Genomic DNA, 16,968 nt, shown 5'->3' with positions numbered 1-16,968 from the left:
CACACACACACACATACCTGCTACATTCAAATGACCATCCTGCTAGACTGTATCACTTCCCTATCAGCCCTGTCAGTGAAAAACAGTATTGAGCCAAAACCTATACATGGTGTGTTATGGCATGTATAGTCAGTAAAAATCATATTTTATAGTATCTCTGTTTTCATGGGACCTTCAAATGTTAGAGCTAAGACGTTATAGACATCACCTAATGGTGACATATGAACTTGGCAAGATCAGTGTCAAGCTGGACTTGCTCCAAGTCCGTGGGCATATAATATCAAAACACAATAAATTGAAGAAATGAACTATGAATTATTTATTACCCAGAAAAGTTACATACAATATGAAAGACAGCAACAAGTTTGAATAAGTCAAAAATGATCTGGGCAAAGGGGAAACAGGATATAGCTGGTAGCTAGTCGAGCCTGAACCCCGACATGTGAAAATTGAGGTGAAAAAAATACATAACTCCAGCAGATTCTTGTGTTAGTGATAGGCTGTTGCATAGGGCGTGGGGTCAGCGCGATGGCTTACACACTTGGCCGGCCAAAAACTGTTGCTGAAAAGCCAAGCGATTAGGGCCAGTCTCATGTTTAGCTATAAAGCTTGCATAGCTAAAATTCCTAAGAGCATAGGACTTAGGTAGATCAGTGATGGACTCCAATTTCAGGGGCAATAATAGACATTTGTGTGTCCGTCAGCAGAAACATGCCCAACCCAGGGAGGGTGGTACATCACCACGGGGGTTGGGGGTGGGGGCCACTGCACATATCTAATTCTGCGTAAGCGAATAGAGCTAGAGGTCTGATTTTTGGCATATAGGGATTAATTAGCAATACAATTTTTTTTTCAAAATGTCATGTGACCTCAATGACCTTTGACCTTGATATATCTATAACTCAGTAACCACAAGTTCTATACCCTTCAATTTTGATAGGATATTAGACCTTAAGATGTCACATCTTGTACCTCATTTATTATGCGCATATGTATTTCTTGGCTGGCAAATACAGCTAGAGGTCTGATCTTTTTTCCCGATTTAGAACCATAACTTAGACATGCCTCATGTGTTTCAAATTGGGAACAACGACATGTGCCCATAGATCTCAACATATACACTCCAGTGATACTTCTTAATGACCACATTTCCCTGCCCCATCAAGACTAATACTCCTATTACAAGTGGGGACTATGTCATTGTCAATGACTTGTAATATATAGATTTGATATTATGCTATCATGACCAATTCTTTATGATTTCGAAAAATTGTGAGTGGCTTACAGTTTTCTGGACTTTTTGAAAAAAGACTTTCCAACAGCTTTTATAATCAAGGACATTCAGGAAAGTACTGACCCTGACATTATCAGATATAAAACTTCCAATTTTTGAAGTGTTTCTGGCTCAACGATAAAGAGAAAAGACACACACACACACTAGTTGTACCATTATTAAAAGCTGTATTTTATTCACATACACCATGTCCAGCTATAAGTACAGTTATGCGTGGATCAGTGATACGACTTGGACGAAAGTTTTTGTCAAATGAAAAGCTTCAGATATCAGAAACCCTACCAAACCAAAACCAACATGCATACAACAATATTTCTCCAAAAAAAGCACTCGCGAAGACACAAACCCTTTTTTTCCCCCTGTGGATCACAAGTTGTGCCCAGCCTTTGGGGAAATTTCCAATCGTAATTTGCATTGCCATAGCTACATTGAGAGTTGTCGTGAAACACTCATTGCTGATACATCGGCAAAACCTGCTTGTCTGTGTACATTCATCGTTTTCTATTTAATGGAAAGATTCAAAATCCATGTCATCAAGTTATAAAAGACGATACTGATAATTACTGGGTACAGTAAAATATTACTACAGGGTAGATGAGGGGGGAGGGGGAGGGGAGGGGGTAATCCAGTCACCCCATAGGGTTAGGGATACAGAATTCAACATCACAAGTTGCCATCCATTCACACAATATTTAACGTTGGAAATATTTTCTTTCTTGGATTCAAAGTTCCACCCCTGTATATAAAGCGATCATCCCGTTTTGCTGTGTACAGGCCAAAAGTCACTGTTTGAGGTTCAAAGCAAAATAATATGGAGGGATACTTTAAAAACAAAACAGGATGACAGAAGAGGGTAGGGAAAACACTTCAAAAATTACACTGTTGAAAAATTCTACCCCTCAGCATTGTAGTGAGAATACATAATATTGCTGTGCCAGGGTAGAGGTAAGTTTAACATTGCAGTATGCGACATCACCACACACCAGCCACATAGAGTCTTGACACAATGTTTTTACCACACCCTTTGCTGTTAATGGAATAATCCTCTGTGAGAAACATTCCGACCCTGTCTTGCCAAATCTACGATTAAACCAATCGATCAGCAGATGCCTGTTGCCATAGTAACAAGGATAACAAACTGAACTTCAACACTGTATTAAAAGTACATTATGAAATATCCGCACACACCGACAGTCAATGTTGTGTCCCTTTTACAATTCCAGCTATGTGCACCTACATTCTAAAGACAACTCAAGTCCATGGAAGATTGAAAAGTCTTGGTCCAGACAGAGAGCAGTACAATCGATTTCCTGTAGCCAGCCTATAATTGTCATGCTAGGCACAACATCAACCACAGATCTCTATGGTCAGGTTAGTTGCAACTGCGGAGAAGATTGATGAAATCAAACATTATCCATACAACTATGGATTATATCATTATCTGTACCATTCCCATATGGTCTTTCTAAAGGAATTCTATCAAATCTAGTGATCAGAGTGGGTGCCATTTTATCACGCTACACAATTCTTCACATCTACAGCACAAACCTTGTACACAGTCACAGGCTGGTCACATGACCACAGACAGTGGACACATGAATGTACACAGAGGACACATGTACTGGCAAATCTATCTTACAAATCCGACAGAAGGCAACTCATCACCTCATGAACAATGTCTGCTTAGCAATTATATTTTTGCTGACAAATCTACCCAGATTTCAACACTTTCCACAATAATCCCTGTCTCTTCCACCATCTCAAACAGCATGGACAGATACAACATCATTACAAAAGCTTCTTTGCAATTCTCACTGATGTATACAATTTTTGAAAAGCAGACCACACGGCACTGTTAAATTCGCACCAAGTAGGAAATTGGACTTATTCCTTTGAGAACATTGAATTTCTGATCAATTCACTCACTATAAGCAGTGCATTTTCAAAATCTCACAGAAAAGTTTAGCATCTGTACATTTCAATGACGTTGAATGTAGGTATTCTGAAACAGTCTCTGTTCTCATCAAAGAAATCTGTATAATATTGTACACACAACAGGGTGTTCTGGAAGGCCAGTGGCTGATAAATGTTAGGAGTGCTCCCCCTGGTAATTATATGCATTGCTCCCCCTGGTAATTATATGCATTGCATACGGGACAGTATAATAAATCTGTGACTATTTTGAAATTATCCAATCTAAGGAAAAACATTCTGGAAAACAGTAGAGCGTGTGTAGCGAGCTACTAATGGAGGATTCTGATGAAGAAATAACTCTCAATGTTTGTACACAGGAGTATTGAACTACTGGCATTGAAGCATTAAAGCTGTACTGTCTACATGTGTTTGGGTGCCATGTTGACGCTGAAGTCCACAGAATTGGCAAAGAAAATCATTCATGACTCTAAAAAATTCACTTCACTGTGGACTATGAACGCAAGCATTTCTCTTGCTCCGAGGCATTCTTGATGACATTGTAGGCCCTAATTTTGGACAGGTTTCAAGCAGATTATTTACCCACACGTGGAGGCATTAGAGCTTTAACAAGACCTAATAATCTCCACACTTGTCCAATTTTTGGAGAAATTAGAGCTTTAACAAGACTCTCCACATTAGTCCAACACATGGAGACACTACGGCTTTAAAAGTACCACACTCACTCTCAAATACATGCAGCACATTATACTACGGTTTCTGATATCGTCATAACAATACTTTGGTTCTGAGAAAGTTTTTTTTTTAAACGTGGTTTCTTTCACAGTGGTAAATGTGATATGAAGTTTTCGGTACCTTGAGTTGGGCAGCTCTCCCAAAAATTGACAACACAGAAAAAAAAAAATATGTACACACTGTACTTGAATCCTTAATGTAACGAAGAAAATGCTGAGTCAGCATGATTGTAAAAATTTCTTACTCAATTTCTAGAGGGAATGTCACTTCTTCTTGGTTTAACAAAAACACTGAAGCAAACTTTACCCCATCCATCCCTGCAATTTCTTGTATTGTGGACTATTCCCTTGCTTTTGTATTATTAGACACTGTACAACACAGAAAATTTAGGGGAGGAAGGGTGGTGACGCATCATTGTATGTATTTGTTCATCTTGATTCTAAATCTGCAGCCCAAAAAGATGTTTTTTTTTTGCTGAGAAAACATATTTCTCTTTGTTCAAGTGTAGCTGAAATGCTCTAAAAAACTGAAAGACACCTCAGTCTAACAAGGCTCTGGGGTCACAAATAAATTAGCATATTATTTGCATATACTTCAATCTGATATTGGATGTTAGTGAGTGCGTAAAACTCTTTTTGCATTATTAAAAATCTTTGGGCAATCTAGGTTTCGAAATAAGTTATAAAACATCTGGGGTAGTTAAAAAAAGGTACTAATCACATGACAGATGTTCATCATCATTATGCAAATGATTATCAACATGCAAATTAATTGGAAAATTTCCCGACCTGTTGGACTGACACATGCCTGTAAATTCTACCAGTTTTAAGCAACTGGACACAAAGCCAAATATTGCAATATTTGCTTTTGAAGGCGACAAATCTACAGTACAGTTTGAAAGAAATTGGAGTGATAACATCTCTCTTTGAAGGGGTGAATGAACGGTGTGCTGAAAAAGGACGTTCATCAAAATCAGTACAAAAAATTCAGGGAAGATTCTGATCATATTTCACCATGTAACAAAGGCTAAATTCTCATTCTAATAAAGATATTTCATCTATTTCTTAATTTTCAATACATCTGTTGTGATAAGGAACTTTGGGCTCTGGAGGTAACTCTTAGAATTTTCAGTTTTTTTTCAAAAACCAGATCAGATATGAAAATGTGGGTAATCTTTGGAAATTATTAAGAAGAGAAACAATTTTGAACCCTTTTACCACAATGGTTTGGCCCAAAGCAATGGATTTTCATGATAAGTGTGGAACTGTATACAGAAAATTGGGGGTTAACACCTTGAAATTCAGAGTCTAGGCATGCCTTCAGCTGCGACTTTTCAATCTCGGTATTTTAAAGTAAGCAATGATAAATTTGGACATGGGTAATTCTGGAAGTGGGAATATTGCCTGACAACAGCACGAGTTCTAGATTCTCACAATTTAAACTGAAATCAGTGTGAAGAGGCAGCTTTGAGAGAGAAATGTCGACAAGCAACAGAACTGCAAACTTCACCAAAGCACATGTTAAACTGATGAATGTTTATCTAAATGGAGAGATCTTGGATTGTAAACATCCACCATTGACAATGACTTATCAATGGATGAGTATAATCATCGATGCACCCAACACAAAAGAAATTCAATTTATAAGAAAGTGCTTCATCAAGTTCAAGGAAACTGATTTTTTTCAAAGGTTTGGATACAGAGAGTCCTATTTTTACACGGCTAAGCTGCTGGGACAAGTTCAAAGCACTAACCATGTAACATTGCACAAACACTTACAAACTGTGGTAGAATATTGCAACAATACTTCACATTGTCACTGGAGTTTGCTGGCTTTGCTTGTCAAGCAATGTGCTGCATAGTCTGATTTCTGCTACTGTTACAGGAACAGGACTCTGACAAATAGACTTTTGGATGGCACATGGTATTGCCATGGATATGGTAAGAGTTTGGCTGTAAATTTTAGCAATCAGTAAAATTTGATGTTTATTTATTCAAAACAAGATGTTCTGTGAGAATAAACAGCACCCTGCTAGATTTTGCCATGACAATTGCTCGCTATTCATTTTAAGTAGAGTGTGGTGGCCAACAGGAAATTCAGTTTAGTAAAGCCGAGAAGTTTCTATACACAAAATTCAATGACTAAGTACCACAATAGTCTCACACAAAAGACATTTTACTGCAAAGATATGAATGAAATGCACGTTACATTTGCTGAAATGTAGCAAACTGTCAAGATTGTAACTGACACAAATTTTCATGAAGCAAAATGAAGGTTGGTCTCTCTGATTCTTTTCTTCAGACTAGGGCACACTGTTGTCAGAGTCTGCTATTGTTGAACACATTTAAACTTAGCATAACAAAACCTACTTGCTATGTTCATCATAATTTTACCATTTCTGCTTGTTTTGATTTATGCCTAAAACTGGGGTGGCAAAACTGTAACTGACCAGATGGACAACTCTGTGCGATCATTATACTACCCAAGGCATTCACCTCTTTTATGCAATGGTTTGGTCTAATCAACATTGTTTTTAATGAAGGAAGCTGGACTAGTGCATTGGAAAATGGGGTGAGAGTGAAAAAGTGAAATGACTATGGCCTTTTATCAGAGATATTAGCAGCAAGGATCAGTGAAACACTGTTACAGTTTGTGGTAGGATTCTTTTTGAAAAAGTTATGTAATGGAATGGATGAAGACTGGTCGAGACTGTCATGAAAAGTGGGTCTTGATACACAAGGCACAGGATTAGGAAATGGATAACACCTCAACACGATTGGAAACCATAATGAAGAGTACTTCATTTTCTCAAACAAGAATGTAAGAGAAATGCTGCCTGTTTTTCGTTTGAAAAACGATGATGTCTGTTGAATTAGCAAAAATGCTTGAACTCTGCTTTTTTGCGACAAAGTTGAAGTCAAACCCTTCAAAATTGAAATGAAGATAGGGAGGGAGGGACATGGGTTGGAATAAATGCACATCTAACATAAGAAATATGTCACGGGGGTTGGAACTGTCCACTATGAAATTGGGGGGGGGGGGGAGGACTCAATGCACATCTGAAATATTAGAACCCACTATAAGATTTTCTTCATAGTTAATTTCTGTAATTATGTACACAATTTCTCATCATAAACTAGTTACCTTCAGAGCCAGGAAGAGTTCCAAAGTAGAGCTTGTTCGGACAGAAAATAAACAAGTAATGGCCATGCCATTGAAGTTTCTTAAATTCTACAATCAATGCCTAAGTAAGTTTTACGAGTATTTTCTAAACTACATACCTAAATTGAAGTTCACTTTATGTACAAATTCCTCTTTACAAGATGAGTAAATTTTCTTTTTGAAAAAAGCACAAAAGGAACAAAATACGTGGGACGAGGTTCAACGTAAACTTGACAAAAATGGACAGGCTGCGGAAGAGTGCTCTAAAAAGTTGGAACTATAAAAATGGCACAAGACAAACGTTAAAAACACAAAGTGATACCACTCACCATATATGTAGGGATACATCTCATTCCAAAAAAATGGAACTCCACAGCAAATATATTATCTAAATTCTGATCTTAGTTTTTTTTTATAGGGCACATCTGCGATGTAATATGATGTATAACAAACACACACAGAAAAAAAATTCACAAATGTTCGTCAAGAGATAGCAGACTAAACAAACAGTACCTGAAGTCTTGTTTTGTACAAAAAAAAAAGCAAAATAGTAATGTTTCGATAAAGAATAAAATCACTGATTTCAGATAACAATCATTGCAAGGTATTTATAGAATCCATTTGTCGTGTCGGACGACAAGCCTGGATATCGAATTTATGTAGTAAATTCTCATGATGAACTTGACCTCTGTGGAATATGAAAACCACTGGGACAAGAACTTCCAGCGCTTGAAGTTAACACAGATGGATTTCAGAGTGGTAGTGTCTCTATGATTGATTACGTTTTCAAATTCAATTTCTCTGAATAAAGGGTCATAAATATTTGTTTAAGACGCACAAAAAAATTTATTGGTCATATACACCGGTAGTCTGCAGCTCCGTTTACGTATACTTACACATGCACATACAACTCCCTCAATAATAATCTATACTCAAAAACCAATGTGGTGAAAAATACAAAAAAAATTAACTCTCGGTCTCTATGACTATACTGTGAGAAGTGTACTCTACACTAAATTGCGTACACATGCAAATGCTAACTAGCTAGAGAATTTGATTGGCTACAACTATGGTCCTCTTGACTGGGTTTCTCGGCTATGAGCGTGTCGTCATGACAGCCGTTCTCCACCACAGTTGCTAGGTCACTACAATTAACAGCCTCATTGTCGCACTCGTTTTCAATATCCGTAATTTTCAAGGAGCCGATGCAACTCTGGGCCTCGGCGACCCAGCTGACGATGCGTTCGTTGTTCGTTGACTTGAAGGAAGATTCACAAACTTCCTGTTCCTTATCGCAAATTCCGTCGTCGTCTTCTCCGTCGTCCTCCTCCTCCTCCTCCTCATCGCTCAAATCATTGTCCACCTTTGTCTCTTCAAAGGACAAATCCACATTCTCGTCTGTCCGTGTCACGGTCAAGTCAGTGTCGTCATAACTGTTCAAAACCTCCGTGGTCACGGTCTTTCCCGTGGGGTCAGAGTTCACCTGCAATGACTCTGCCAGCGCCGCGTCAATATCCGGCTGCGAGGTGGCTTCAATCTCTCTCCCGTATTCGTCCACTTCCGGCTCCGGCACGGGGTAGTTTTCCGATATCGGCTCCGATATCACAGAACTGAAAGAGATACCACTGCAGTTGGATAAGTTTCTGTTGTGTCCCATGTGATGGTGATGTTTGGAAATCCTAGCCGCGGTTTGAGCTTCCATTTCTTGTTGATACTTTTGTATCATTTCAGCGTAAGCCTCCCTAGCTTTCTTGGAAAGTTCAAGCAGATCTCGGAATGTGTCCTGTTGGTAAACGAAAAACAACCTCTGAGTTACACAGAAAACCATACATTCATCTTCTCATGACAAGCCTTCGATTTTAATCACAGATTTACCATTTAAACCCTCGTCCCCTGTAGACGGGTCTATTTCACCCCTCACTGCCTGTACACAGGTCCATACTCATCAATGAAAACAATAGTTTGGCAGAAACCACATTCACAAAAGGGTAAAGGCAGCATTAAACTTTTGTACTTCTTATATATGACAAATTCATCGATGGCAACTCACTTTTGTGCCAATATAATTTTACAAAAGATAACTTGGACTTGGTCAAACTTGGCAGTGATCAGAGCAGAGGTAGGAATCAGACTGGGTACATTTGCCATATGTCACGCAGATAGGTGTAGACATGTCAGTTTAGTGTCATTGACACTGCGCAAAGCGGAGCATACAAGGTTATGCATTAATCATTTTAACTGGCTGATGCCTCCCATTTTCATAATGTCTTGCTGAAGACACTCTATAATATTTATGTAAAGTATAACAAGCTGCCTGCAGAGAATCAAAATACATTCAAAGTTGACCTCACTGAAAAATCATTAGCAAATCTATTACAGCTATAATATTAGCCTTATAAACAGAACACTGGCAGGTAAGCATGTTCAGACACTGTGATAAAAACCAGTGGATTCTACTAGGGGTACTATCACTGGTTGATCTTCACTGCAGCTGAATGGCAAATCCCATTTGAATTGACCAATCAGGAAAGAGCTTACACAAAAGTTTACTCACTTCAGCACCATCGTAGTTGAATATTCCTACCACACTAACTGGTACCAGTTTATTGACAGCACGGCCTAATGCTTTACGGCCCAGCGCAAATATAAACGGCACATTATTGTCATTAGCTAGACTAATAATGGCATCCAGGGCATCATCTAAACCACCTGAAAGAATAAATTAACCAATGTGGAATATTATGTCAAGCGCTCTTTGCAAATATCAGGAAGTGTAAAATGCCAACACCGCTATCAGTGCATGAATTATGGTACTGTAAGCGGAAAGAAAGGTTTACCACAAAGAAGTGGCTACCTTTTGTTTGCGCTGAAACCGAAATTTTTTACGTGTAAATTTGCTACACTAGTTTCGCCCTTTGAACACTGACCCCCCCTAACCCCAACCCCCTCCCCGATGACCTATGACATCATGCAGAGATTTGATTGACCCCTAGAGCAGGGTTCAAAGTTGAAATCTAACTTAATGATACATGAAGGACACTACAATAACATGCAAAACACTATGATGGATTTTCTACTGAAAGCAGCTGATAACCCTTGACCAAGATATGAAATCAGATATCCGAAAAATGTTGGCAATGTCTTACCTCTTGACTGTATCCTTTCTAAGTTAGGTGATATTACTACACATTTAATCTTCTTCAACCTGAGATGTTTTGTTACTTCTCTCAGTCCCATCACAAGACGTCTTTTAGATTTAGCCTGCAATGGAGAGTGAATACACCAGTGCAATTTCTGTAATAACACTAACCCATACTTTGCCTTCAAATTCAGATACAACTTATGCCTAAGGTGATTGTCTTTCTGTTGCAAAGCCAGAGTTCTAGAAAGATACACAGCGGTGAAAGATTGTAATTTTATCACTTGGCAAGAGTGGAGATTCACTGATGGTGATTTGCAGTAAGGCTTGATCTGTTCACCCCAAATGCCTAGTAAACAAGGCCACACTCAGCATTGATAACAATGGGTTTGGGCCAAACCATGGAGGTAGAAGGGGTTACAGATTAGAGTTACAATTACGGATAGAATATATGGCCAGTAGACCTCAGACAAACACTCATCATTAAACTCAATGGTTTGAGTGTACATATCATTTCTAACTACAACTACCATATAAATATTACTATAAAGTTCTTTGGCGTCACATATTTTACCTACACCAATCCAAAGACACCTTTTGTACATTTTGAAAAAAATGGAAAAAGTTTTGCTCTCAGCTAGAATTTTTGCAAGACTTCGTAACTCAATGTCCCGGTCAGTCACTGGTGATGTAATAAAAGTAAAGTTTTCAATAAAATTGACGCATCTATGACAGTTGAACAGTTTTCATTACTGAAGATGATCTTCTGTTTCTCTGTGTAGAAGATGACTTGGCGAATCTATTTTTATTTCTCTTTGGTGTGCGATAGAAGACTTACCTTGGTGGGATCTTTATGATATTGTCTATCATGGAATCTACAGAGTGTTTGTAAAAGAGTTGTACAGCATGCATCTATATCTTTATCTAACATCTGATTGCAGTACCTGCAATGGAGAAATCAAAACAAAAGATTACACAATACTCACCAGTGAGGGCAGAGTTTTTAAGATTACTTTTTTAGAGATTCATCAGTGTTGACTGACTGACACTGATGAATCTATGGAAAAAGTTTTGCTCTCAGCTAGAATTTTGACTTGGTAACTCAATCTCCCGGGAACGTTTGGGAACGTTTGTTCACTTGGGAAATTGCCTTTTTTGGAATGGATTATCTACTGTACAGGAAAATTATAAATTTCAACTGAACAGAGCTGAGGTTTCTTGGAACAGGTAGTAATCAGAGAATGAAGAAATTCGGATAATGTTTATTATCATGTCACCATATTGACAGTCGAATGGGACAGTGCAAAGATGAACTTCAATGGCTTTGCTACTTGGAAAACTTTCTGCAAATATCTCTGAGGGTTTGTTTCACCCTAAATATATGTATTTCAAAGGGAGTACTGCTGAATTTCTTTTGAGTCTGACTTACTCTCTAAATCTACGACTGTGAATATTGGGGATTGGAGCACTGGGTGAGGGAGTGCGCAGACCGACGATGGGACTTGGTAATCCAGAGCTGAGAGGTGAACCAGGTGATAGTGGACTCATGCTCATTGGTGACATCTGACTGACCGGTGACAGCTCACTCTGTGATTGGCTGAGACTAACGCTGGACCCTTTGTCACTTATACCTGGGGGAAGAAATTATGCATGTGAGTATGACTGCTGAGACACGAACAAAGAATCAGCATCAAGTCGGTGGGCAACCCTGGTAATATTTTATTGCTACCTCCCATATTTTTGTACAAAAGTTCATTATATAAGAGCCTCCATGTATGTTTGCATACATCGTATTTCTGAGTCAGTTTTTTTGCCGCATAAGTTGAACAGACCTGGACCCCTTAGCAAAGGATTGAAAGTTGATCACCATTACCAGTATATTGACAGCTGAACCCTTTGAGTGCCAAATTTAACATTTTGTTGCCTCAATATAATATACGCCAGTAAATTCTTTTCAGATTTCGGACAAATCTTTTTTTGATGTGATGTCCATTTGGTCCGAAATTATCAAAACAATTACAGAAAAATTCCTAAACATTGGCAAAATGTTGAACTAAAATTTTGGTGGGAAATATTACACCACTCCAAGGGTTGAATCAAGTAAAAAACCCCTGACTCATGACCAAAGTATGTAATAGTTCTATCATTAATATGCAAACACAGACATCTGTCTAAAATCTCACCAATGTGTACATAAGTGTAAACTGAAAATCACAAAAAGCATGTACGAAGCAGTTACACCAAAACAAGAATGAACTAACGGCTGTGCAACAGACAAATATTTTTCTGAATTACAGCTGGCAGCCAATGTACCAATGCTCTATTCGCTGGCAAAATCTACAACTGATTGGCGGCATTCATGTGATAGAGATTTGAACTCACCGTCCTGTGAGAGTTGTGACAGCCCTACTTCATCCATCACGGCGTTTTCACTCTGCACTGTTGGTTTAGTACTATCATCATCTGACAGGGCACACTCTCCTAATATCCTCATCCGTTTCTTCTCTTCTCTCTCACGTAGTATCACTCTCTTCAGAGTGCTGGGTTTCTTCTTAGCGGCCCCTTCCTTCTCCTTGCCTCGCTTGATTGGGGCATTACTGTCTAATGGATTCACTCCAAATTGCTGTACAGGGAAAATATGTAACTTATAAACTTGTAATGTTTTGGTTGTTGAAAGTTATTGCTCACTTTATTATTATCTCCTTTGTACTCAGCTTCTCATCGCAATCATCATCACAATCTATCGGCATTGTTGTTGTCATCATTATCATAATCATTATCACTGTCATTATCGTCCTCATCACCGTCATCGTAATCATCATTATCAGTCGCCATTATCACAGTGTTTCATCCAGGATGGCGTCAACAGGAGGGGTTTTCCACCTTTAGCAGAAAATTTAGGGGGGATTTCACCAGTTCATGTGTTTTACCTGTATCTCTGCAGTGTGACTGGCACCATTTCATAGGGGGGCTGGTCCCCCCTTGACAAATTACTTGGGGTGCCAATATGTCCAGAGAGAGGGAATCCCCCCATCCCCCCTCAAGATGAAACACTGTTTTATCAACGCAATTGTCACTGTCATCATCATAATTATCGTTATCATCGTCATCATCATCATCGTCATCATCATCATCATCGTAATTATCATTGTCATCACATAGTTCATTGTCATCATGTCATCATCCTCGTCACTGTCGTTGTAATCATCATCATCATCATCATCATCATCATCATCATCATCATCGTAGTCATAGTCATCACCACCAAGTACTAAATTCCCTGTCACCACTTTGCAAGAGCTGCTATTGGCTAGTGTCATTCTCTGTAAAGACTCACCTCTTTTCTTTTAGGTTTAGCCCCAGTAGATGCTACATTTACAAGTCCCATGGTTGTAGACACTGGTGCCGCCATGTGTACACTCTTGGTTTGCTGTTTATTCCTCTGCTCTTGTTTTTGTTGCAGCTATGACAAAACATGACAAAAAAATAATTAATTGATTTTTAAAACAGCTGACATATAACTTGTTAGCCTGACGTAGACCTACCAAGCTAATGTTCACATATTCCATGCATGATCCCTTGTGATAGAAAGCAAACTAAAACAATAGAATTCACAAAGTTTTTATGAAAAAGAAGTGTCATTAACTAGTATAATCTGCAGTTTTTCGAATGGAATGCTACAGAAGGGATATAACATGACAAAATATTTTAAACAGCATTTTCGTACAGAAATTTGACATGGTTTGCGATCATGTATGTGACAAAATAATTTATAACTACAACCTAAGATCTTGCAAGGTTACAGTGAGGCTGGCAGCTATTTCACTGTACGATTTACACACCAACTGTATGTAAAAATACAACACCATTACAAATGACAATATTGTATTATGGTAGGCACACAGCCAAACTCACCTCTAAAGCTGCAAGCATATCACCCAGGTCAAATGCTATGGGCATTTTAGTACGTTTGTGTGGTTTCTTTAGGTTTTCATGAAGCTGCTTCTGTTCCGCTGTTATTTCAGAGTACTCCTGTGCAGCTGCCTGGGTTGCCAGAAGCGCCTTCTTTCGTCTTTTCTTGGCGTTTTTACCATCCTTCACTCCGCTGACCGCCGCTTCTGGGGACATCAGATCCTCCGGCAATATTTTCTTTTTCTCTTCAATCATGGGGACCGGTTCCTGTGGAACATGGATCAGCAAAAAGTTAACTGTCAATGACAGTACAAGTTCAAGGCTCATCACGGTGGACATTTATGTACACAACTGTTAGGTTGTCATAGCAGCAAGTTGGTTTACTGTTACCATGGTTACAAAGACATATTTCAGATGTTCCCTGAGGGAGGATGGTGCACATAGCGAACTCAATGTGTCCTCAACCATCTTCCCTGAATGCAAACTTGGTAGAACAAAAATCAAATGATGACATTATGATATAAATTTCTCCAACACACACACATGAGTTGTGCTGTAAGTTTTGACTGCTAAGACGTTTTGGAACGAACCCTTAACCCTTTACCTGCCAGACAGTATCACTTCCCCATCAGCCAAGTCAGTAAAAGCAGTACTGAGCCAAAGCCATATGTATTTTCACCCACTTGGCTTGGTCTGTTATAGCATAGCATCTTTAGTCCAAAAAACTAAAGTTTACAGTATTCATGTTTTCAACAGCTTTCAAATGTACAGTATTATGTTAAAACACACCATATGAAATATGTTGTGTTTCATTAATTTTAACCATCTTGACCTGGTGGTTAAATATGGACTTGGCAGGAAAAGGGTTAAAAGTAGAATCTATACAGTCACTGAGTATGATGCATATATATGGTTTCCATGGCATAAACGTAGCATAAATGTAGCATAAAGTTAGCATAAATGTAGCATAAAGTTAGCATGAATTTAAACACAATAATCCAAAAAGTGCTAATCACTCCCTCTCAGTGCAATTATGAGTTTTGGCATGTGCTTTTCAAATATCCAAGGTTCCTTTGTGTACCCAAGCCATCACACATGTGGCATGACAAATGGTTAATGAGTGTCCCAACACAACACATCCTATGTCCTTCAATTTGTTAAAAGCACTGAATGCCACATCTATTGATTTTATCCCCAATTTCACAGAAAAAGGGGTGGCATATATTGTTTCACGGGAATGAAATTTACTTCAGGAATAAACACTCACCTGCGACAAAGGTTTGTAAGGTTCATGGACCGGAGTCTGTTGCACAACCATACTGTATTTCAATGGTTTATTAGAGGCAACACTGCCAGCTATACTGGACTGTGTTCCCGAACTGGACGGCAAATCGGGATATTCCATATCATCTTCAAATCTCAAGGCCCCAAGCTCTTCAGCGCTTGGCACGGGAGTCACTGTCATTTCCGATCGCGCAATTGAGTTGCTGGAAGAGTTCGCAGATTTGCCGCTGTCCTTGGATTTGTTCCGTTTGCGTTGGCGTTTCTTCTTCTTGGCGAGGGCGTCGTTGGACACACTGCTGCCCACACTGCTGTTTAAGGTATCCGTAGGACTTACGATCTCGTTTCTGTCAGGGACCTCACCGACACGTTGACTGCTACGATTCCTTTGCACATTGCCTGTGGTTTTGTTCTTGTTTGCTTGCCTCGCTGCCGCCGCCGTTGACTGCTGCGCGACATCGTCAGCGCTAGTCCTTTCATTGTTATTCAGCGTCGTATCCGTAGCTGACGTGGCAGTGCTAACGGGCTTTGCCACGATGCCAGCGTAACTCATCGGTTTCACACCAGTCGATGACATCGCTGCCTGAGAATTTCCTTTATCAGATGAGTGTGCGCCCGAGGGCGTAGTCTTATTTGATGCTATGGCCGTACCCGTAGCAGCGTCCTGCGTGACAATTCCTTGCGTGCTGCCCGCACTTAAATTACGACAATGTTTGGGACTGCTATAACCGCTATCACTATCTACCTGTGCCTCATCCACCTCAGAGTCTGTTGAAGACACGTTAGGTCTCCTAGTTTGCTGGCTTTGAGTTTTCCGTCGATTCTTAGCCTTTGTCTTCCTAAACGTGCTGGGTCTTTCAGACAGCGATTGACTTGCTAAGTCTTCAGGAAAATCTGCAAAGCAGGTGAAAGCAAAGACAAGTTTACTATTAGCGCGAATGTACTTGTTTCCGATTGTACAACGCTGACCCAAACAGCTCAAATAAATTTATTTTATTATTTGCATGGCTGATAACACTGTAAATTTTCTAAAGACTGCCAAAAACCTTTGATCATTCGCCAGAAATGTTTTTACCAAGGAAGGCAATCATCCAGTTTTCAACAAAACTGAGCGATGCATTCGCCTGCTATTCATGGTGACATGTGAAAAACTAGAAGCTAACTTGACTTTAACTCTGGAAGATTGAGTTCAATGTAACGCTGGAAAATTTCAGTTCAAGAGTAGTTCCATTCTGAACTTCTGTTGTCAAGTACTGATGAATTTTGTTATAATGGGGGTCATGTCCCTTGAACACAACAGAACAGGTAAACCATCTCTTGGCAGATTATCATTAAATCATCACTTCCTAACTGTTAATCCTCTCACCGCAATTTCATTTGATTTCGGTCTCCCACAGTCACAGACAAAAGTGGGCTGTACCAAAATTGAGTTTTGAAGGGGGACTGGCTGGTTAAATCATATGACACCACTTGGAAAACTCAAGCTGTGTAAAAATTTCATACCACATACAAC

General features: G+C 39.2%; 1 protein-coding gene across 1 annotated transcript in view; it reads right to left on the bottom strand.

The window, feature by feature from the left end:
- Positions 1–1,441: 1,441 nt before the first annotated feature.
- LOC139125079 (selenocysteine insertion sequence-binding protein 2-like) overlaps positions 1,442–16,968 on the bottom strand; it is a 57,723-nt gene continuing 42,196 nt past the window's right edge. The window contains exons 5-13 of the mRNA XM_070691187.1: positions 15,442–16,349; positions 14,178–14,441; positions 13,600–13,725; positions 12,645–12,885; positions 11,692–11,893; positions 11,101–11,206; positions 10,270–10,384; positions 9,678–9,832; positions 1,442–8,906 (exon numbers count right to left, since the gene is read on the bottom strand). Of these exons, the coding sequence (XP_070547288.1) occupies positions 8,160–8,906; positions 9,678–9,832; positions 10,270–10,384; positions 11,101–11,206; positions 11,692–11,893; positions 12,645–12,885; positions 13,600–13,725; positions 14,178–14,441; positions 15,442–16,349 (2,864 nt within the window). The 3' untranslated portion in view covers positions 1,442–8,159. The remainder of the gene's footprint in view (positions 8,907–9,677; positions 9,833–10,269; positions 10,385–11,100; positions 11,207–11,691; positions 11,894–12,644; positions 12,886–13,599; positions 13,726–14,177; positions 14,442–15,441; positions 16,350–16,968) is intronic.

Source organism: Ptychodera flava (assembly GCF_041260155.1).
Source record: "Ptychodera flava strain L36383 chromosome 23 unlocalized genomic scaffold, AS_Pfla_20210202 Scaffold_24__1_contigs__length_23054250_pilon, whole genome shotgun sequence".
Taxonomy (NCBI): domain Eukaryota; kingdom Metazoa; phylum Hemichordata; class Enteropneusta; family Ptychoderidae; genus Ptychodera; species Ptychodera flava.
The sequence above is the reverse complement of the archived record's forward strand: the minus strand, read 5'-3'. Positions and strand labels throughout refer to the sequence as shown.